The sequence below is a fragment of the Glycine max genome, chromosome 6 (assembly GCF_000004515.6).
Source record: "Glycine max cultivar Williams 82 chromosome 6, Glycine_max_v4.0, whole genome shotgun sequence".
Lineage (NCBI taxonomy): Eukaryota > Viridiplantae > Streptophyta > Magnoliopsida > Fabales > Fabaceae > Glycine > Glycine max.
Genome location: NC_038242.2, coordinates 12168383 through 12191763, shown reverse-complemented (window position 1 = coordinate 12191763; position 23381 = coordinate 12168383). Strand labels below are relative to the sequence as shown.

At 30.5% G+C, this 23381-nt stretch overlaps 3 protein-coding genes and 1 pseudogene across 6 annotated transcripts; 1 reads left to right on the top strand and 3 right to left on the bottom strand.

The window, feature by feature from the left end:
- The first annotated feature begins 468 nt into the window (after positions 1-468).
- LOC100805095 (uncharacterized) lies at positions 469-1447 on the top strand. Its single transcript, XM_003526801.5, has one exon. It carries the CDS (start codon positions 619-621, stop codon positions 1291-1293), a length of 675 nt encoding a protein of 224 aa, XP_003526849.4. The 5' UTR covers positions 469-618; the 3' UTR covers positions 1294-1447.
- Positions 1448-2480: 1033 nt separating this feature from the next.
- LOC100798907 (uncharacterized) lies at positions 2481-5331 on the bottom strand (annotated as a pseudogene).
- A 7190-nt stretch (positions 5332-12521) lies between these two features.
- Positions 12522-15417, bottom strand: LOC100798379 (WAT1-related protein At5g64700). 3 transcript variants are annotated; one of them, XM_003527986.4, is made up of 7 exons: positions 15045-15411; positions 14870-14932; positions 14602-14718; positions 13735-13984; positions 13485-13643; positions 13222-13373; positions 12522-13011 (listed from the first exon to the last, which is right to left on the bottom strand). In XM_003527986.4, exons 1-7 carry the CDS (start codon positions 15215-15217, stop codon positions 12897-12899), a joined length of 1029 nt encoding a protein of 342 aa, XP_003528034.1. In that variant the 5' UTR covers positions 15218-15411; the 3' UTR covers positions 12522-12896. The 3 variants fall into 3 exon arrangements, with proteins under 3 accessions (XP_003528034.1, XP_014631938.1, XP_040872433.1); XM_014776452.2 differs by lacking the exon at positions 14870-14932 and having other exon boundaries at positions 15045-15412; XM_041016499.1 differs by lacking the exon at positions 12522-13011 and having other exon boundaries at positions 13232-13373; positions 13520-13643; positions 15045-15417.
- Positions 15418-17681: 2264 nt separating this feature from the next.
- On the bottom strand, positions 17682-21579 carry LOC100804562 (auxin-induced protein 5NG4-like). Of its 2 annotated transcripts, none has more exons than XM_026128699.2 (7): positions 21214-21579; positions 21045-21118; positions 20599-20715; positions 18915-19164; positions 18660-18818; positions 18379-18530; positions 17682-18118 (listed from the first exon to the last, which is right to left on the bottom strand). In XM_026128699.2, the coding sequence occupies exons 1-7, from the start codon at positions 21214-21216 to the stop codon at positions 18007-18009; spliced, it is 867 nt and encodes a 288-aa protein (XP_025984484.1). In that variant the 5' UTR covers positions 21217-21579; the 3' UTR covers positions 17682-18006. The 2 variants fall into 2 exon arrangements, with proteins under 2 accessions (XP_025984484.1, NP_001241386.1); NM_001254457.3 differs by having other exon boundaries at positions 17783-18118; positions 21045-21107.
- Positions 21580-23381: the final 1802 nt, after the last annotated feature.

Genomic DNA, 23381 nt, shown 5'->3' with positions numbered 1-23381 from the left:
CAATAGTAAGTATCTTTTTAATCTTAATGTGAAATCTTTGTGCAAAAACTAAATAATACAAGCATGCATTATTATATCAAGAAATGTTCTCATATCCTTAAAATCTAGGACATGCTAGATTACTAAGGATGGGATAAATACTTGGATCAATTGTAATCAATCACCAAAAGTGGAATAGTGAAAGGATGCTGACAAATAACCAATAAGTAAAAAGAAACAATGATGACAATTAGTGATTTTATGATTCTTCTTTAATTTCTCTTAATTCTAAGTAAACGGGAAAACAAATAAGAGTTTTGTGATATAATATATTGTAGACCATCATCTAGTTTTAATGTATTAGTATAGTATATTTTATGAATCGGATTTATAATGAGATAGGAAGAAAAAGATAAATAAAAAGAATAAAAAATATTGATGAAATATTTAAAATAAGTGCTAATAAATGTTAATAAGATGTTTAAAATAAATAGGAATAAATATTTATATATGATTGTTAAAAAATTACCAACCTAAGTGGTTAAGTTACTAAGAAATGATTGGGTAGAGTGAAAAAATGAAATAAAAAAAAAATTGAATTGAAATAAAATGTAAAAATATGAGTCTGAGGTGGTCCTCATGAGTAGGAGGAGTAGTATATTTGGATTGGGCGAACCGATGTCCCAACGTTCTTGTCGGGAACAAAAGAGCTGGCTTGGGCTTGGCGTGGTTCCATCCATGGCAGACTACGAAACCAGCACCAGCCACAACCACCACTCGAAAGAAACAGCCTTCCAGGCCCTGAACACCATAATCCAGCTCCACTTCGAGAAAACCCTGGAGAAGAAGCGCGCCATCGACCTCCAGAAGAAGGAGCTTCACAAGCTCTTCCAGATATTCTTCATCTTCTTGGGCCTCGTCTTCCTGGCCCAGGCCCAGTCCCCTCGCCTCCAATGCCGCCACTGCTGGATCCCCATCACTCTCCTCTCCATGGCCCACCTCATCTTCTACGTCTCCGTCGCCCAAACCCTAAGGTGCATCAACGCCTTCAAGTACCAGCGCCGCTGCCACAAGCTTACTCTTGGTTTGGCCACCGAGAAGCTCAGGGAGATCAAGACCAGACTCGCCGGCGCCGCCACCAACGGCGCCGACTACGACTCGGTGGTTGCTGACGAGGAGTTCGAGATTCACTACCAGGAACCCCCTGAGAGCTACTTTGGAAAGTTTAAGAGGAATTGGGCTCTGCATTTTAGCTTCTTGATCTTGATCTACGCTTTTATGATCTCTTCCTCTGTCGTTCTTCTTTGCTTTTGATTTGTAATTTCATGCAAAATGAGATGAGACTCACACTTTTATATACTCTATTTTAATTCAAAACTTTCATCTCATTTCACTTTCTTTCTGTTTTTTTCCACTCTACTGAATTCTAGTGTTAGTTCTGAAATCAAAATCCAATCTCTTATCATTCGTTCTGCGAATTTATTTATTTATTTTTAGCCTTAACAGAGTCATTCTTCAAGAAACGGGTAGATCCATAAATGGCTAAATAGAGTGTATGCTTTATTGCAACCTATGGCTATGAGTATATTCTATTCTCTATCAAGTGTTTGAAAATAATGCATCTTTGAAAGTGATAAGAAGACATTGAATCAGCTTCTATGGGAGAGATTCTTGCCGCATTGCACTGATCTGTGTGGAGTACATAAATCCACACACTGAAGATGGCAAAAAGGGACTAACCCCACAGCCCACTGGTTTCCCCAAACACTTTCTCAAGAGCATCTTGTGATCTTTCTTTTCTTAAATTGAAATATCATAAAAAAAATATATCTTTTGTGTGCTTGTCTTTTGCCAAACTAGTGCGCAACAAAACGAGCATTGGATGAGGCAATCTTTCTTTTCTTTTTGCTGATTCTTCTTTCTCAAATTGAATACTTGTTAAGTGGTGTAAAAGAAACCACTTTTATTATTATTATTATTATTATTTTTTTTTTTTTTAGAGCCATGAATCACTTCAACTTCCATATCGATACTACATTTATGACAACGCTTAGTCAATCTGTTGACACTTAATGTATAAATATTGTTCTATATTTAATACATTAAAAATAGAATTTACTTTTAATACACTAGAGTTTTTTAATCTTATATCATCAATCAATTAAAAATTACTCTAAATATATTTTTAAAATAATTTTATGAAAAATCAATAATTAAAAAAAAACCTTTTGCACTACTAAATGAGTGTAACAAACCTTTATACTATCAATATTCTAATTAAGTTTTTAAAAATAAAACAAAAATAGACATGGAATTATTATAAACATAATTGTTCCATTGCATTCCATCCTGCTTTTGTTAACAAATCCGCATGAAATGACTAATTTGCTTTGTAGTAATTAGTCTTTTAAAAATGTCTAATTATCATCAGTCATCACATCACAAGATATAACTCAAAGGGAGCACCCCATAGGCGGAAAATTATATTTGCGTAAAAAAAATAACTTCTCTACCAGTAAGAGTGTGTGTGCACTTATGTAACATTCAAAATTGAAAACTTGACCTTATTGTGAATTAAATGCCAACCAAAAATAAATAAATTTAATCGTACAACATTGATCAATTGTGATGGTTAACTTTACTGACTTGTAGCTGTAACAAGCCACCTAAGATGGGGAGAGAGCATTGCATAATGTTTTGTAAGCATTTACACACAGTTTGAATTTTTCTTCAGCCATTGCCTGCCATCACATAAAGGTAAAGCGCAAACATGAGACCAGATAGCACACAAACAATAACAAAAATATGAAGAATGAAAGGTGGCTTTTTGTTATGTACATTCAAAACACCTGATATAATTTTTTACAATTCAGAGTCTAACCTATATTTGTCCCTTTGCAAACATTGACTATCAGAGCTGCCTACAATTGATAGAAAACCAGTAAAAATGAACTACTCCATTTTCAAGTTTTGTGCTGGATTGAAGCAATAGAATGCACATATACCAGTCTAAACAGAGATGCACAGTACCTATTTGCTCAAAAAACCATCAAAGACATTTGTTAGTTCCCATTTATTTTCCTTCTTTTTTGAAGGGCTGGTAAACAATTTCCATTTTTTAGGGAGACTTTTTATCAATATCAAAATTTAAAAATAACCTTTTAAACGAATTATAGGTAATGATTAGTGAATGTTAACCATTGATGCAAAATTCGTTTTAATCAATGCAGATATTAGTATTCAGTAGGACCAGTAATGCACCCTTTAAAAGAGGGTGCACCATAAAAGCCACCAGACAGACACAGATGGCTATTTATTCATTGTTCATAAAAGTCGTAGATGGTATATAATGCCAATTCCACAATACTTGGAAACTACTTTTGTGCATAAAATATATTCATCAAAAGGGCCAACTTAAACGGTAGTTCAGGATGGATTATACATGCATACTTTACACCTACACTCAAGAAGACAGTTTGTAGGTAATACTGAGTTTTGAGTAGGGTGGGTTAGCTGTCAACCTAACATATGAAGTCGTCCATTGTCATACATAATGCCCCTTTCAATTCCAAGTTTCTAACATGTATTTAAGATGCAAATTGGTCAAAGGAATATTTCAAACTTACCTGGGAAGGGCCTTGATGCTTATCAGGATGCCATTTTAAAGCTGATAACTGGAAACTACAAGGGAAATAAACATATATCAGCAGTTTATAATGTATATATTGTCTTTATGTCTGGTAAAAGGCCTTGCACCGAACAGAAACGCTGAATCACTTACGCATTTTTAACATCTTCAATCTTTAATGGACCTGTTGGAGGCAGACCCAGAACAGTTCTATCAGAACATGATCCTACACATGAGTCATCATCATCATCATGCTCAATATCACTTTCATTTTTCCACTTGTTTGTTCTATTTGAATGTTCCCTCCATTCAAACCCAGACGTGGAATGTTCAGAGGAAAAACCGCTCCAATTGTTGAAGGACCATGTATACCATTTGTTACCAAATGTTGCCTGGAATATTTGCTCAGGATGGCCATCAAAGTCCTCGTTGAAAGTTTCTCATCTGATTTTTCCTGAACATATAATGGAGATCAGTGGTTACGAATGTAAGCAAATGTTATTTTAAAGAAACATTCACAAGGAACTCCCAGATGGCATAACAAAACATCTTCAATCTATGCTCAGATTATTTACTAGTCTGCAATGAAGAAATAAAAAAACTTCGTACCCCATTGCCCAGAGGTTCTTCGCTATGCGAAGGTATGGGGGAGGGATATTGTACGCAGCCTTACCCTTGCATATGCAAAGAGGCTGTTTCCGGATTCGAACCCATGACCAACAAGTCACCAAGGCACAACTTTATCGCTGCACCAGGGCTCGCCCTCTTCTGCAATGAAGAAATAATAAATTGTAATCACTACATGTTTTAACTATAATGACTGTACTTTAAAGCTACATATATTGCTAGAAAAGTCTACTTTCCTTCATAAACATCCATTAAAAATAATTGAATGAAATACATATATTTCCTTAAGTTTGAAATATTACAAATATAACTCAAAATGGGGTAAATTAGGAAAACAATCTTTGACTAAGATATATGGGTTGACATTTTCATCTTAAACTATAAATGTTGGTGATGTTGAGGGTGGGTTGGCGAAGAAGTGATGGGAAAAAAAATGAAGGAACAAACTATAAATGTGAACTAAAAAGAACTCACGTTTAGTTTTCGTTTGTGGTTTTCCACCAGAATGCTGACCAGATTTTGGTTGACCTTTATTGGAAAAACTACCTTGGTATCCATACTTGTCTTAGGAGGATGTATAAAACATTGTCATCATCAATTGTTTGACAGTTGGCAATTCCAATGCATACAAATAGAACACAATGTAAGGTATCAAGTACAAGCAAAAACATCTTAGAAATGAGTGAAAAATAATGAGAAGCATTTTTAGATAAATGTGATTTAATAACATCTCTATGATTGTTAGCTGGAGGGAGAGAGGGTAATTCTGCAGCCATTGCTCATGGCATATCAGGGAGACAAGTCCTACTCTACTTCTAAATGAGATTGAAATTGATTGACAGACTATACTCATCATGTAGGTTTTAGTTAGTTTTAATTGCAACTAGCACAATGGACAACACTATACATACAAAAAACCATAAATCATCAACACAAAAATACCTATCATCCATACAAATAACCAAAAGGCAATTTGAAAGGTAAACAGGTCACAATTTTGACATATGTCATCTTTCTGGATAGTTTAGTTTTAATGTGTGTGGAGAGAGAGAGAGGTGGGGGCAGTTTACAGCAGTACAATTACAAGTTATACCCATTCTTATATCATTCAATATTTTTTTACTAGATAATCTTATCTCAAAATCCAGTGTTGGATTGAAGGTTTATATTATATTGATCATATCTACAAAACCTTATATTAATTTGAAATTATTTAGTATTTCACAAATAAATATCAAAATTATCATAATATATACTTTTGAAACACAAGAAAATGAGAACCGTTATATATTCTAATTATTGTTCAATTTTATTAAAATTTGACACAAACAATCAAGATAACATATAATTATAATTCAACAGTTAAATTGATAAAAAAACACATTCCATATAAAGTTATTGATATTGTAAGAGTGGATGTAAGGAGTCTGTTATCAAGCTACACACACGTACTCTTGGTGATTTCCCATCCAGCACCTTTTGTCAACATGCAATTATTTATCTCGAGTTCATGACCAATTCATGGAGAAAGTCCCATCTAAATAGTGCAAAAGTTTTACTCCAAAAGCCACTAACTAGTTCACACATTTTTAGTTCATCTCTCTTTAATCCACATACTTTACCCACACAAATCCTCAACCAGAAAAATTTTAGCCAACATGGGGCCAGTAAACAATACAAAAGGTATTATTGATAATAGCATAAAATAACAAAGTTTCTCAACATAATCAAGATCTTAGAAAGCATACCTCAAATGAAAATTTAGAGACTCCATTATTGTAAAGAAGACTATTGAGAGCTTTCTTTGCATCTGCAAGCTTTTAACGTGTAATAAATTTCATGTGATTCTGAAATTCACATTTCCATCATCAGTAAAGCAACTATATTAATAACTATATTGATGTCAAACAAGCAAAGTTTTCCCCATAACAGTTGCATGAAGTAAAGTAACACAGGGGAGACATAAGCTAAACAAATTTCCATCTGAATTTCTTAAGAATACAATAGATATTACACATCACTAAAAAATCTTATAGCATCTCATAGTTAAAAAAATCCCTCAAGCTTGAGAAATGAAAAATCAATACAATCTGATCGTAGGAGCAATCCACTCTAATACATGCAAGAGTAAAGATTTGTTCAGCAATCAATGCAAGCTTGCTCATAATTTTAGTACTCTGCAAAAAAACTTCATCAACCATACCAGTACAGCAATTGAATCTGAAATTCCTTGTATTAGTAAACAGAAACAATAAAAGATGTCATATATTAACTAAGCACACCAAATAGTCAAAGAAAACAGGAAAAGATAAAGAATATATCTTTCCTTCTCTCAACCCTTCCCTGATTTTATTTTAAATTAGAGCTTGAATCCATTATCTACAAAGGGAAATAGCAGTTTCACTGCATGCCTAATTTAAGGGGTAGAAAATCTTCACCATACAGAAACAGCTTAACTGGTTCCAGTTAACTTAGGTGTTGTCATGTGTGAATGTGTACAAGAGGCATTCAGCTGGACGTGCCCAAATTGCTGCCCTCTTTATTTGTTTCGTTCAGACATCAGATATTTTCATATCAGGAAATTCTGTAGAACTTTAGATATAAAACACTCACACATGCTCTGTCATTGTCCTAGATAATGACCATTAGAAAACAATTTGAATACTGTTCACAAGTGGATTTTGAAAATAATTCACCACAGACAGCTGGAAGCCTGGACAAATTGAACATATGCATAACAGCCAAACATATATTTCTCCGATTCAGAATGCACGAGGCTTAATGATCATCAACATATTAACATGATAATACTTTGCCTTGTATAAAACCAGTTTACATGATAATCAGTATATTAATGGAGAAAATTCAAAATACCAACAATAAATGCATTGTACAATAACTTTACAGTTTTAGAACCCATATAATGCTGGTTTAATAAACTCATTTATCAAAAATAGGCAGAAACATATGTGCTAGATCACCTAAGAAAAAGAGCATATATATTCATGTTATTCCTAGTTATATGCTCCAATGCATACATTAGATGGTTGTTGACTTTTTTTTACATCCTGGTAAGAAAAAAAAACATTGTATTAATTTTCAAACTTTGTCATAGCTAGTAAAAAGTTAATCACTTGAGAACATAAACAAATCAAACTGAAAAAAAATATGATAGACAAACAAACAAGCGACATGAGTTTGTGTATCATGTAATGTATTTTATCATATTTTTGAAACTAATCGATACATTCCATTCCTACCATATTAACACCACCACGAAATCAAATGGCTTTTTGAAAATCATAAAATTTTAAAATAGAAAAAAGAAAAAACTCATGGAGTTGAATTTGTTCTTCCACTTCTGACACGAACAAGGAGTGGAAGGAAACTCCGAAGAAAAAATGCGTAGAGGGAATAAAGTGAGTCTTTAAAGACGAGAAATTTTGCCATCATGCTAATTGCATGTCAAAGGAGGTGGAAAGCGCTTGCTATGGTGAGTCAGAGTGCGACCAAAGGGAGTTTGAGATAAGGCCACAACTACGCCCAGCTTGTCAACCTCGTCTCGTTCTGTCTCTACTACATGGTAGGAATCATGCAACTACACCCCTTTTTCAATTTACTTGTAATTTTATTTTCTTTTCAATATAAACAAGCATCTTAACACTATATATGTACCCAAAAAATTCAACATAATGAATAGTTATTTGATTTATTTCAGGAATATGTTCCCAATGATATTTTGTGAATTTCTACAACTATTAGTATCATCAACAGCTAATTATTATTTTTCTCCAAAAAAACAATTAATTAGTATTGAACATTTTATTATTGATTTTAGTATCTTCAAAGATTGAAAGAAGTTCTAAACACCTCTAACATTGGTGTTAAAAAGGCCTTAGAAATTTAAATGATATGAGGTCAAGTATAAATATTAAAAACATTTAACTTTTTTAAGAGAAAAAGTTTAATTAGCTTAATGATATGATTTTTTTACCAAAACTTAATGATATGTTAATGTATTAATCGATGTTCTTTTTAAGTAATCAAAGTTTTAAGTAATAAAAAAATGAATTGTGTGAATAAGAAAACAAAACTACATTTTAATTTCAAACATTTAAATATTAAAAATAAAGTATCATATTTAAGTTTTTTTCTATTAGCAGTATCTACATAATACTATTTTTTTTTATCAATTCAAGGTCACGTAAACTAAATTTCAACAAATTAATTTTAATTTTTTTATTAATTGAAAATATATAAATTTGTAGAATTTAATGTAAACACAGGACCGCCACAAGAGAACTCTCTTAATTATCGACATTCATTCACTCATTTGAACGGAATACCTGAAAGTTCGCAGGTGTTTTCAAAGAGACCATTTTGAAAAGGTTGCCGAGAAAATTTGCAATATTAAACTATTTCCTTTAGGTAGAAAAATCAAAAAGATGATATTCTATAATAAAGATTTATTTAAAAATTAGAGTGCTTACAGAATAGATACACCACTGAGATTTCAAATCCAACTGCAAGTTCATTAAAGCATAAATATGCACGTTTTCATTTTGGGAAAGGATTGAGCAATCAACTTTAGACTATGCACTTGATTAATGGAATAAGGAGGTACAATAATCCATATATTTCCATTGTCATATGATTGAATAAAGCCATACTTGGCTTTAGTTGACAATCTTTGTAATACAATCAATATATTCGGAGATGACCTTGTTGACTGTTGTCCAGAGCTACTTTTAACAGGGGATGAATACCTGTGTGCTTGTCTTTTATTTATACTGGAGCCGTTATTCTGGCCTTCATAATTGAAAGGTAGGTAAAGGATACAATTTTCTTGCCTTTTCTTTTTCCTTTCTTTCTAGACTTAATTACACTTTATAGTAACCCTATGTTGTTCACGTAATGATGCATGTCTTTGTGCGTTAACATGGATAGAAATGATTTATTTAATAGAAAAATTCATATTCCTAAAATTTTATTAGGCCAATGACAGTTACAAATAACGAGTGATTACATTTTTCAGTCCATTTTTTTGGACTAATTTTGCCCTCTAACAAATATTTGACGCAATTTACTCCCATTTTTTAAAATCTTGTGAATTTTACACCTCCTCTGATGTCTTCGTTAAATTCCAAACGATAATAATACTTTCCTGCGGTTTTTAACAGTCACTAAACATGTGTATTTAAAATGAGTGTTTTTAACATAATGATAGGTAAAAATCGTCGCTATAATTAATGACACAGATGAACGACGCAAATGTCTCGAAGCAAAGCCTGCAGATGGAGAGGTTCATCCACCAGGAAGTTGAGGAAAAGGCCAACTAAATTTTTGTCTCTGCTGATGAGGTGTCTTCATTTAACTTCCTTCACCATTTTATGTTCTTTCTCTCAAATGAAATCATACTTTTCTTTCTACAAGAATTCACTATCGAGAAGCTGTAGCTGGTCAAAGCTGAAAAAAATATCAGGCAAGAATACGAACACAAAGAGTGCCAAGTCGAAATATGCAAGATGTAATTTCCTATATACCTTTTTATATATATATTTTTTTGGTGTTTTTGTCTCTGAGTTTGAAATTCGTAAGACTTTCTCGTTCGTTTGCATTGGTTGAAATTAGATTCTAAAGTGTGATACATGGATTCTTACTCGTATAGGTCTTGATCCTTGAATGTGAAATGTTATAATACCACAATGTTAATTTATTGATTGTGTGTTACTGGTACTGCTAAATCTCGATTTCTAATGGAACCGGATTCAATATAATGTAGTTAATTTTGAATGTAATGACGCATTCATCGCATTTATAATAGTTAGCTAGATGAAGATAGAAATGTTGAAATTTTGAATGTGTTTTGAGTACTAATATATGATTCATCTGATCCTTGATGAGTTAAAAAGAAGAACGAAGATGGTGGTCATTGAAAGAGGAAAAACAAAAAATAAAATAAAAATAAAGTGGCACATAAAAAGCTGCCATTATGTTAAAAACATTTACTTTAAATAAGTTCATCTAGCGACGGTTAAAAATCACAAAAAAATGTTAGGACCAATTGAAATTTAACATAAATATGAAAAGAAGAATGTTTGGGACAATTTTTTTTCACTTTCTCTCGGATATTTTATAGTTGGTTAGAATAATGAACTCGAACCGGCCTAGCCCAATTAGTAATATATAATAAATATTAAATAAAATATAATAATTTATTAATATAATTTATAATTTTAAATTATAATTTATATTTTTAAATAAGTAAAACATATTCATTAAACATAAAATAAGTATCCATAAGTGATAATCCTGAAGTAATATTATTAATTTAAATATTCATAAAATATAATTTAAATGATTTTGTTAATATTTGTTAGATAAAAAAATGTATAATAAACAATTTTTTGTCTTTGGATTTTTATTTACATAGAATTAATTTTTTAAACTTTTTTTATTAATTTTTAAATTAAATTGAATAGGTCCGATGGCTTGATAGTCTGACATAGGATTGGGCCTATGAAATTCAGTTAGGATTGGATCTGAGTTGACTCATTTTGAATGTTTGATCCGGAGTTATCCATCCATTTTGTCAAATTTTCGTATGAATAAAATTCAAAAGATTTTTAAAAGTGAAAGGTAAAATGTATCATTATTAGAACAAAATTTATAAAAGAAATATAAAGTTAAAAATAAAAAGTACAATTAAATATTTTTTTTACTAAACTAGTATATTTTGCTTTCGAAATTATTAAACTAATGTGTTTTTTTAAAAAATATTTATTCCCATCCGACAAGTTTTTGCAATTTATGAATTTGTCTTCCTTTCATTTTTTAGTGCAAATGTTTTCTCACGGTCTATAATAATTTCTGGTAATGTTAGACACCGACAATATTTTCTCTGGCAGCTAGTAAAGTAAAGTGATTGAAATAAATAAATAAAAATATCGACTAATCAAGTGCGACTTACTTCATGTGAATGGAATTTTTTAAAAAGACATCACCAACTTGATAATTTTAAAAGCAAAATGCATTAATTATATTTGACTAAAAAAAAGACTCTTAGCTACTATTTTTTCTTTGCCTCAAGAAAATAAGCCAGTATTTTTCCTTGATTTGTTATATAGCTAGTACGTGTGTTTCGATATGAAAATAAATATATTATTTAAAAACATTAGTAAGAGTACTAATCCAACCCTTATACCAAACATTGTCCAAGTCTTAATTTATAATGCACTCTAAACATTTGAAAATAAAACGCCAACATGTACTATTACATTTGTCAACAACTCGAGAGCATAGTGTGCTTATATATAACAGCTGACGCGTATTTTTATTTTATGGTCCAGAAAATCATTTATCGGATAAAACGTTAAATAATTTTTTAAGGACAAAGTTTGTTAAAAAGTAAAAAATTAAGGATAAAAAGCGTAATTATTTTTTTAATACTATAAATTAGTACATTTTTCTTTTAAAATTATAGTTTAATTAATCATTTGGTACTTATGATTTCATAATTTGTATCTTTTATAGTTCTTACAGTTTGAAAGTAATTTTTGTAGTATATATAATTTATATTTTAATTTTCTTTTAGTTATTGTTAATCTTTTTATTTCTTATAATTTACATTTTAATTCTCTTTTAATCCATATAGTTTGAAAATGATCTTTTTAATCATATATTTTATATTTTAATTTTCTTTTAATCTTTACCATCAAAATATAAATAATATTATCAATTACAATTAATAACAAAAATATTAACAAGTCATTCATAATTAATTTATCGTAAGATAATTTATAACTAATTTGTAACTAATTATAATAACACTTTTAAACTATAAAGATTAAAAGAGAATAAAAATATAAATTATAGGAAATAAATTGACCACACTTAAACTATAACTTAAACTATAGAAATTAAAAGATATAAATTATGAAACTATAAGGATTCAAATAAGTAATTAAATCTAAAATTATTAAGCTAAACTAATGTATTTTGTTAAAATAATTCATTCTTATACAACAATTTTTATTTATTTATAAAAATTAAACACGATAGAAGAGAGTGTATCAGACTCACATGTTAAATCGATTGAGTTAGAACTCTTTATTCTACGCAGCAAGTTGCAATTTATGAAATTGTCTTCCTTTTGTTTTTCAATGCAAATGATTTCTCATGGTCTATAACAATAATTTCTGGCATGTTAAACACGTACAATTTTTTTTTTCTGACAGCTAGTAAATTGACAGAAATAAAAAAAAATTAACTAATCAAGTGCGATTTACTTCACGTGGATAAATTTTTTATTTAAAGGATACTAACTTAATAATTTTAAAAGCAAAATGCATTATAATTTTAAAATTAATATTTGGGTTAAAAAAAAGAAGACTCTTCTCTAGTATTTTAGCTTGATTTATCATATATATATATATTGTGATGGAAAGATAATTGACCCCTTGTTTTCGCCAAAAAAAAAAGGGGTCAGTCAAGCATTTACATTTACATTTTGTCTTTGGCAAATCTCTGTAGGCTTTAAGCGCTTTAATGCTATGATATATTAGTTGCTAGCAAATTTTTTGCATCACTCCAAAGTATATATCCATCCCTTTCTTCCGTGGTTCTCCGCATATCATCACAATTGCAATCTCATGATTCTCATTTAATTACTCGATGTTTGCTCCACGTCTAGTGAGACTTTTGGCATGTGATGCTCTTTGCTCTTTCCCCACAATACGCTGTACAATCCTAGAATCAATATGAATCCTCCGAGAAGACTGATCAAAGCAATCATTGAATTAATTAATTGGTAACTTGTGCATGTGCATGAATTAGACCGATCTCGATCTATATATATAGAGAGAGAGTATGGAGTTACGTTAAAACTTAAAATAATAAAATGTATCAATTTCCAATTTATAAATAGCCACTAAAGAAAAGAAAAAAACTGAAAGTTTAGAAAATTTATTAGTGGAATTAAATTGTACCTTCCCAAACTGATAATCTCACCCAAGATGGTTGCAGAAGCGAAGGTTGTAATAATAAGAACCAGTGGAGTTGACATGGCTAGAAACACGGGTCCTTTCTTCTCTATAACCCATGTTTGTAAGTAGTATGTTACGCCCGTGACCATAATTCCCTATCACGACAAATTAATTTATAGATTAATTTCAAATCTCTGGCCCCACATATATATGCATATAATAAAAGTAAATGAATATAATTGGCAAGTTTAAGAGGATAATTATACACAATATAATACGGCGAGGAGCCTGGCATTCCAACCTAACTTCCATTGCTCAATGTCCCTTTCTACTGCCAAGGCAATGACCAAAGACTGAATTGAGCTTAAGAAACACTGAATAGTTGTGAAGAGCAGCTTTGAAGGGTATACTTTTATAATAAAAGCCTGGATATATAGATAAATTATAAATTAATTATTGTAGTAATTAAGAATTATTGTGACTTATTAAAGGGAATCATTAATTAATTAAGGTTACCTGTAGTACAAACCATAGCCCGAAACACGTGTTGGAGAGGATCATGAGGAAGCAACCCTTTATCCACGCACCGGATGGAGCACGACCTTGATGTTGTAGGGTTTTATGGTAATCCAAAAGGTGATAATGGCTTAAAAATTTCAAAGGAGGACCTTTATAAAAGGCAAGGGTTGCTGCACCAGCCAAGCATGCCACAATGCCTATCAACTTAACAATCCCAGGGGTCGTCTTTATTTTCAAACTCTCAATCCTGAAATGAAAAATTCATATGTGGATTAATATATAGCATATTGCGTGAAAGGCCTATTTAATTATGAAGTGTCACACAGTTCAAAGCGATCCGTTTTGCTGGGGTAGATGCCAAACATTCTGTACTTTGAAAACCAAACGATACCAAATACTAGTATATTCCAAAAGTTGAAAGAGAAAAGAAATGTTGTCTTCCCTATTGTTGGGAAAAAAACATATGCATCACTTCAGACATAGTGAGAGAACTTCATTAAATTAAAAAAGCAACACCATAAAAAAATAAGAAAAGATTATAAGAAAAAAACAATATTTTCTTAAATTTAGGTAATCTCCTAAAAATTTGAGTTGTTTTTCAACCATAACTACGTATCAATAAATGCATACTTTTTGTGCTATATTTTAAAGTGTTTGTTTGGATAGCACCAAAATCATGGTGAATCCAATAAAATCACATAAAAAACGTGATTTTTGTAAAACAACTCTGGGGTAGTAGCACTTCAAGGGTACCATGGTTTTAAAATCGAATTTGATTCACCGCACAGTCATGCCAAACATATCATAAATATATCTATATATATAGCTTCCATTAGGTTGGTGGTAAGCTGAACTCAACCTTACCTTAGTAGGAGTGCCAAGAAGAAGGTGATTGCTGGAAGAGAGTTTGAAGTAGCAGCAGCCAAAGTTACTGAAGTGTAAATAAGGGCGATACCATATATTTCCAAGGTTAAAGTAATCCTGAAATTTAGTATCGCCAACACAATTTTAATGAAGAGGAAAAATAAAAAAGGAACAATCTACCACACCATCTCCATAGTTTGAATCACACATATAAATAATTAAGATGATGTGAACTTGTGAAGTATGTCAATTCAGTATTTGCACATACCCAAATAAAGAAATGAAAAAAATCTTGCAGAAGGTCCAAAAAGGCATAGGTGGTGCAGTTTTCCTACATCCAAAATGATAATTAACTTAAAAACTGGCATTAATTTGTTGTCCCGGGAAAAGAAGTTGATCGTGAGTATATATATATATATATATATGACAATATTTCTACATACCATTCGAAGAAGAAAGTGAAAGGGGTCAAAAAGAGGGTTGCTGCTGCCTGTCTATAGAAGACGAAGATAAAACTGTCCATGCCATGATCGAATGCCACTTTTGAGAGAAGAATCATAGCAGCATATATGGTTTGTATGAGAATCACAACCAAATAGGGGTTGTTTCCTTTCATTTTAATTTGGTCTATAGCTTTGAGTGTGAGATAATTAGTGTGGTGATGAGATGTTTCAAAACAACGCACATGTACAAAGGTTTGCCTTTTAATTAAGCACAATGAAAGGCAGTGCTTGAGCTAATGAAAAGTATATTAGTTCTTCTACGCGGGTGTGTAAGTAGGGAAGATATATGGATCCGGATCCTCTTTGCTGCTTTACCTTTGGGACCACCTTTCTTTAATTTATATTTTGTGTTGGAGACTTGAAGGTGTCACTACCCTTCTTTGCAATTCCCATGCATTTCATTCATACCTTCCTGCTTGTTGCCTCAATTGCCCCCAATAAATTAATGGGGATCTTCTTTGTTTTCGTCATGTGTCTTTTTCATTTTTTTTTCATAATAATAAAAAGACTTAAATCCACTTTTTTTTAGTGATTATAATATCATGGATACAGACCAGTTGACACAAATAATAGCAATATATGTCTTTTAATTAATCAACGTATTGAATATGAAATAAATTATATCAAAAGAAAAATACTTACCTATAATATGCGCTAATTCATTATCTTGGACAAAGATTAATCATTCACATGATAAATTATTATTGTAAAAATAATATCATCAATATTCTATTTTGATTCTTATAAAAATTTAATTGCATGTCCATTTGATTGACAAAGTTTTTAAAAAAGAATAATTTTAGTCTATCATTAATTTGTAATCCAAAATTAGACAAAAAGAAGTAAATGTGACCCTGATCAAAACGTGTTACTATCTTATTCACATTTAAAATTAATAATACTAAAAATAAAGAATATAAATTATTTTAATACATTTTAAAAATTAAAAAAAATAACTATTTGAAAATTTTAGTTGAAAGAAATAATTTTTAAAATGTATGAAAGTAAATTTTATATTTTTTAAATATTATTAAATTCTTATGTAAATAAGTTAGTAACACATGTTATCAATTATGATCACATTAATATTTATTGTTTAATTTTAGATGATAGATTAATGATGGACTAAAATTGTTCAATTTTAAAAATTCTGCAATTAAATTTTGTAGAGATCAAAATTACATATTTGTAAAACTATATAGGAATCAGACCTAAATTTAAGTTTAATGAAAAAAAAACATGTATGTTGTGTTTGTGTTGAGATTAAGGAAAGGAAAATGGTGAAGGTAAAAAAAGTGTTAGATGAATGTTAGGACACAGGAACATATTTTTTAATATTTTTTATTAGTTAAAATTTATTTAAAATTATAAAATTGAAAGAGAGAATTATTAAAAAAATATATGTAAGAGTAAAACTATCAAATATTATAATTTTTAATAAATTTTAATCAATGAGAAAGTGCATGGTCATGTAGCATTTCTCAAAGTTATTTTTTTAATTCACTGATTTCTCCAAGTTTTATACTACTATTTGTAGTTTTATACTTTTTTTGCACCATATTCATATCCTTATCTCTTAACTCTTTTACGACAAAAAGGAGACGGGGAGGAAACTTAAGATTGAAGAAATATAATTGTTTAAATATTTGTAAATCACTAGCTATCTACCTATTGTGCGATGTATGATATTTCAATTTTTTTAAACACAAAAATAACTATAGTAATAAATAAAAATATATAAATAATTGATATAAAATGAAGTATATGATTGGTAATTTGATTCATTAATGTCATACATCATAATTAATTCAAGATGGATGCTAACGCAACATAACTTGTATGGTTTAACTTTCAAACTTTGTGACTTGAATGAATTCAAGATGCTAACGGAACTCTACACCAATAAAAAGGCTGACGGAACTCCTAAGGCTTATAGTATATATATGCAGTGAAATTGTATTAGTATGTCATGTTTATATTATTTTTTGTATATCAAAGAAACAAAAAGTATATTCTTAATATGATAAAACAAAAAAGTAAGAAAAAATAGTTAACATGATGAAAAAAAGTGAGTTTTAAAAATGTTACTATACAATATATTGTGATGATATGAATTATATTTAATTTCTAAATATATTAAATGCAGATAAAAATAAAAGAACCTTTGTAATACCATTTCACAATTATTCTTGTTATTTCTAATTATAGTCTTCTGTATAAGAAGAGTGTATGGCAAATTGAACTTCAGGGTCGTGTGTCGTACAACCAATACCTTGGTTTCATGGCTATATTTGGAGGAATTAATCATCTAAAACGGGCATGAGACTTCTAATAATATTGTGTAGTATTTGATGGATAATGAATCAGTGCTTTGCACTTTTTTCTTCAATTGACCAAATGTGATTTTCGAAATATACTATTTACCTGTGACATTATTTCCCGTTTCTGTCTCCAACTTAATTTCGTGGTTTATACCAAACAGAGCGAAAAGTAATGAAATTAAAAGATATCGTGCGAGAATATAAATTATTCAAAATAAAATAACACCTTACAACCCAATATATTATGATGGAAAGATAATTCTAATTAAATTCTTATTAAAAAAAATACTACACCATAAAAGTAATGAAAAGATATTGTAAGAGAATATAAAATTATTCAAAATAAAATAACACCCTAGAACAACCCAATATATATTGACTCCTTGTTTTTAGCCAAAAAGAAGTCAGAAACATTTATATTTAAATTTACTCTTTGGCACATTTGGCAGCTTAAAGAGCTTTGATGTATGTTATTACGATGGTATTAGTTGTTGGCAAAATTTTGGCAACACTCCGAAGAATATATTTCCTCTTCTCACATATCATCGCAATTGCCAATTGCATTAATCCCATAACTCTCATTAACCCGATGATGCTTGCTCCATGTCTAATGTGGCTTTTGGCATGTGCTCCCTGTTCTTTCCCCACAATACGCTGTACAGTCCTAGAATCAATACGAACCCTCCTAGAAGACTGATCAAAGCAATCACTGAATTAATTAATTAGTAATTTTAATTTAATGGAGAGACTGATATTGTCACATGTACTTTTAGATTGATTATATTCCATCAGAATAACACATAAGTCATAACACATGGTAAGTGTCTTGTTAAGGAAGGAATTAGACCAATCTGAGTATTGTATTAGAGTAAAACTTAATGAAATAATTTGCAATTTATAAATAGCAGTTAATTATAAACTTTGGAAAATTTATTAGTGGAACAAAGTTGTACCTTCCCAAACTGATTATCTCACCCAACACAGCTGCAGAGGCAAAGATTGTAATAATGAGAGCCAATGGAGTTGACATGGCTAGAAACACGGGTCCTTTCTTTTCTATGACCCATGTTTGTAAGTAATATGAGACACCGGTGACCATAATTCCCTATTATGATAAATTAATTGTAATAAGTCTATAGATTATAAATCTCTTTTCACCACATATGTATATATATAGAGATAGAGATAAAAGTCATGAACTAATCAATTTAATTGGAAAGATTAAGAGGATTACACAATATAGTACGGCGAGGAGCCTGACATTCCAACCCAACTTCCATTGTTCAATGTCCCTTTCTACGGCCAAGGCAATGACAAAAGACTGAATTGAACTTAAGAAACACTGAATAGTTGTGAAGAGCAGCTTTGAAGGGTACCCTTTTATAATAAAAGTCTGGATATATAAAATATTAATTAATTAGTAATTAAGAATTATTATGACTTATGAATTAATTGATCGCTAAATTAAAGAAAAATTAATTAAGGTTACCTGTAGTACAAGCCATAGCCCGAAAAACGTGTTGGAGAGGAGCATGAGGAAGCAACCCTTTATCCATGCACCGGATTGAGCATGACCTTGATGTTGAATGCTTTTATGGTAATCCAAAAGATGAAAATGGCTTAGAAATTTCAAAGAAGGGCCTTTATAAAAGGCAAAGGTTGCTGCACCAGCCAAGCATGCCACAACCCCTATCAACTTAGCAATTCCAGGGGTCGTCTTTATTTTCAAACTCTCAATCCTGAAATGAAAAATTCATATGTGGATTAATAGTGAGTTTCTAATTACTGTAGGTGTTAGTAGAGAAAATCTAAATTGCTCGATCCCAATATGCTAAAACCAAAGAACTAAACGAGTAATTTTTCTCTTTCAAAGGAATGATTCACTTAATCCAGAAAAAAAGAGAAGTGCTATAATCATTAATAAAAAAAATTAATGACTAAAACTCTGATAAAAATATATGTGCCTATAGACTAGACCATTATGTTTTAACCAAATAATATTTTTGCTGTTTCAATTTTTTTAAAAAATTTAACCAGTTATTTCCTCCTCAATAACTTATTAATTTTTTTCCGTAAAATAAATCTCTCAATGTACTCAAATAGAAAAATGTAAACTTAGTACTTACACATGGAACATATTAATGCTAATTACAGGTGGAAGCCAAAAGATATACCAAATACATTCCAAAAGTTGAAAGAGAAAAGTAAAGTTGTCTTCCCTATAGCTAGTAAGTACTTTGACCTTGTCACAACATCTGAAAGTGTCTTGTCATACGATCTATGTAACACTTCCTTAATTGCGTGCACAAATACACACCTGTGTCGAATTCTTAAATGTATCTTCCATTACTGATAGATCCGATGGGGATTAATCTCCACAGTCAATCCTCTATTGAGTTTTATTTTTTATATAATTTTTTTTAAATTTCAAAATAATTATTAATTTGAAGTTCATGACCTACATCTTAGCGACATAATTAATATGTAGGTTTCTTTTGGAGGTGAGCTAAGCTTATAATATCGGACGTTAGGCCAGCTCAAACTTTTGACAGCTTTGCACAAATTATAGAAACATAATTAAGGACAAAAAAAAATACCAGGTGAGGAATCACTTGAAAGATTTACAATTGGAAATATGGATGGAATCTCAAATCTGATACGTCTTCTTTTAAAGTGCTTTATCTTTATCTTTTTCTGCTTTTGATGTCAATCGTCAAGCAGGTAATTCATATATATGTATTTAAAGTATATACCTGTCAATTAAGTTCTCTTTGTCTAAATTTTACTACATATCCACTATAAATGGTCACATGATCTATAATAAAGCTACATGTGCTTAATTGATTTATACTTTCATAAGAGAATAGGAATATGGTAATTAATATATTAGGTGCGCTCCGAGTGTAATTCATATAGATGTAATGTAATAGCTGAGAACTGGAATCTTAATCACCTTTAAAAGATCATGTATTTGGTCGAACAATTGACATAATTTGATTAAGTTTTGTTTGGCACAAGAGATAGCACGATTCCTTTGAATTGTGTGTGACCAAGATGCTTAGGCTCAAAGTTAGATTTGACTTAAAAGGTGGAATAACTTACTATATAATATAATTGATTAAAATATTGCAAAGCAATCAAATGATCCAGCATGATCTGCTGTATAATTTTACCTTAGTAGGAACGCCAAGAAGAAGGTGATAGCTGGAAGACAGTTTGTGGTAGCAGCAGCCAAAGTTGCTGAGGTGTAAATAAGGCCGATACCATATATGTCCAAGCTTAAAGTAATCCTGAAATTTAGTATCACCAACTCAACTTTAATGAAGGGGAAAAGTAAAAAGAACAATCTACTACACCATCTCCATATAGTTTGAATCATATATAGGCATGTTTCTATTGCCGCGCGTTGGAATTGTGGCAGCATGAATTCCAATGTTCCTTCACTGCAGAAGTAACAAGAGAATGCTTTTGGAAACGAGGTTGGAGTTGCCTGAACCGCAATCCAAACATGCACTATATAATTAAGGTTGTGTGAACTTGTAAAGTATAAGCTTCAAACTCATTTCCAGCAAATCTCTTCAACTTTAATGCATTATGTCAATTCAGTATTTGGACATACCCAAATAAAGAAAGGAAGAAAATCTTGCAGAAGGTCCGAAAGGGCATAGGCGGTGCAGTTTTCCTACAGCCAAACTAGGTTTGAGTTAAAAACAGGCATTGTTAAACAGGTTGAATTTAGATTGATATATTCATCATGAGTATAAAAAAGACATATAATTTCTACATACCATTCGAAGAAGAAAGTGAAAGGGGTGAGAAAGATGGTTGCTACTGCCTGTCTATAGAAGACAAAGATGAAATTGTTCATGCCATGATCGAATGCAGCTTTTGAGAGAAGGAACATAGCAGCATATATGGCTTGTACGAGAACCACAATCAAATAAGGGTTGTTTCCTTTCATTTTTGGTCTACGCTGGCCTTGAGTGTGAGCTAGGTAAGTGTGGTGATGATGAGATGTTTCTAAACAACACAAATATATATGTACAAAGGTTTTCCTTTTAAGCACAATGAAAGGCAATGCTTGAGCGAATGAAAAGCATATTAGCTCTTCCACGCGGACGTGTGTGTAGGGAAGAAGATGATATGCTGCTTTACCTTTGGGACCACCTCTCTTTATAAGTGTTGGAGACTAGAAGGTGGCAACACTACCCTTCTTTGCAATTTTCCCATGCATTCATTCATACTTGATAACTTTAATTGCCCCAATAAATTAATGGGGGGCCTTCTTTGTTTTCGTCATGTGCCTTTTTCATTCTTTTTAATTAAAAAAAAAACTTGTGTTTGTGTTAAGGTTAAGGAAAGGAGAAGGGTGAGGGTGAGGGTAAAAAAAAGAGTTTTATTTATACTTTTTTTTGGCACCATATTCATATCCTTATCTCTTCTTTCCTTTTACGACAAAAAGGTAATGGGGAGGGGAACTTAAAATTGAAGATATGCTTGTTTAAATATTTGTAAATCATTCTTGAGAAAGTAAACAAGGAATTCAATACTCTCATGTGTCGTATAAAGTTTTAAAATAATAATATTTTTACGTATGAGATTTCTCGGTGAATCCAACTTATTTTTTAGTTAGAGTATGATAACAAAATTATACCATTAAAAGTATTTTATGACAATCTCTAATTATAACTTATGAAAGTAACCTTTGTTGGATTTCTCTATATATATTCAAATGACTCGGTGATAATAACAAAAGGAAACAACAAAATTATCGGATAGAAGCTTAAAACTAAAGCAGTGTCTGATAGAGAGATTCTAAGTTTCTCAATGATCTTAGGTTGAAAATCTTAATTAATTCATATGTATTATGTATCATGTTTTTAAACATTCCAAGAATATATTTTCAGTTATGTTTTTCATTAAAACATTTTTTATGGAGGAATTGAAAACCCAAAATTCTTATAAAGAGATTTTTTTTATTGTCTCTTACATTTAGAAATATTTTAGACTTACATAAATATATTTATGATATTTAATTTCAAAAAATACGATTCTCAAAAAATATAATTTCTAATAAATGTGTCTCCTAAGTATGGAAAAGGAAAACAAAACCTATACACAAAATACCCCTAGGTGTATAGAAGGATTGGTTCAAATTGAAAAAAATTAGATGTACAATTTTTTTTTAAAAGTGTTACGTGTTTACTAGTTATTGAACTAAATACTACTTACTAAAGCTGAAAAAACAGGTTACTCGACCCAATGTAGATTACTGAGTTATAACGGGATGAGAAGAAAAAACTCAGATACCTCTAAAATGAAGCTCAACCTGATTTTTCAGGTTTGTATAGAGTTCTTGCCGGCTAAGTCCACATTGCCCAATATGCTATAAAGAAACATGTGTTTAATTCGAGTGCAAAATCTCAAGCACAAACACTATAATTTGTTTGGCGAGTTTGAGTCGGTTAGATTAGTTCCATCCATTTTTTCACCTATGGGTGAAAGACCCTTCCACCCATGAAGCACTCATTTTGATTGGTTATTCTTGTGTGTATACGTCTTTTTTTTTATTATGACATTTTCACCATTTTTATTTTCTATTTTTTATTACACCATTTAATATTTTTTTTTGTCTCTCTATTCCTCAATAAAATGTATACTATCAAAGGAGTGTCTCCTTTTTGATTTTGTATCCATAAAATTAATAAACTATAAATCATCTTTAGGTATTTTTTAAATAAATATGTGTAAAATATATAAAAAATGTTAATTTGAGATATATGAATGAAAAATTAAATAATTTTGGATTAATATAAAAATTCATATTAATTTATGCGAATAAATTTTTTTATGTATAACTAACATAAACATTATAACATTCATAATTTTATATAACATGTGAATTTGATTGAATTAACCATTGAATTATAATTATATATATTATCTTGATTTTTTT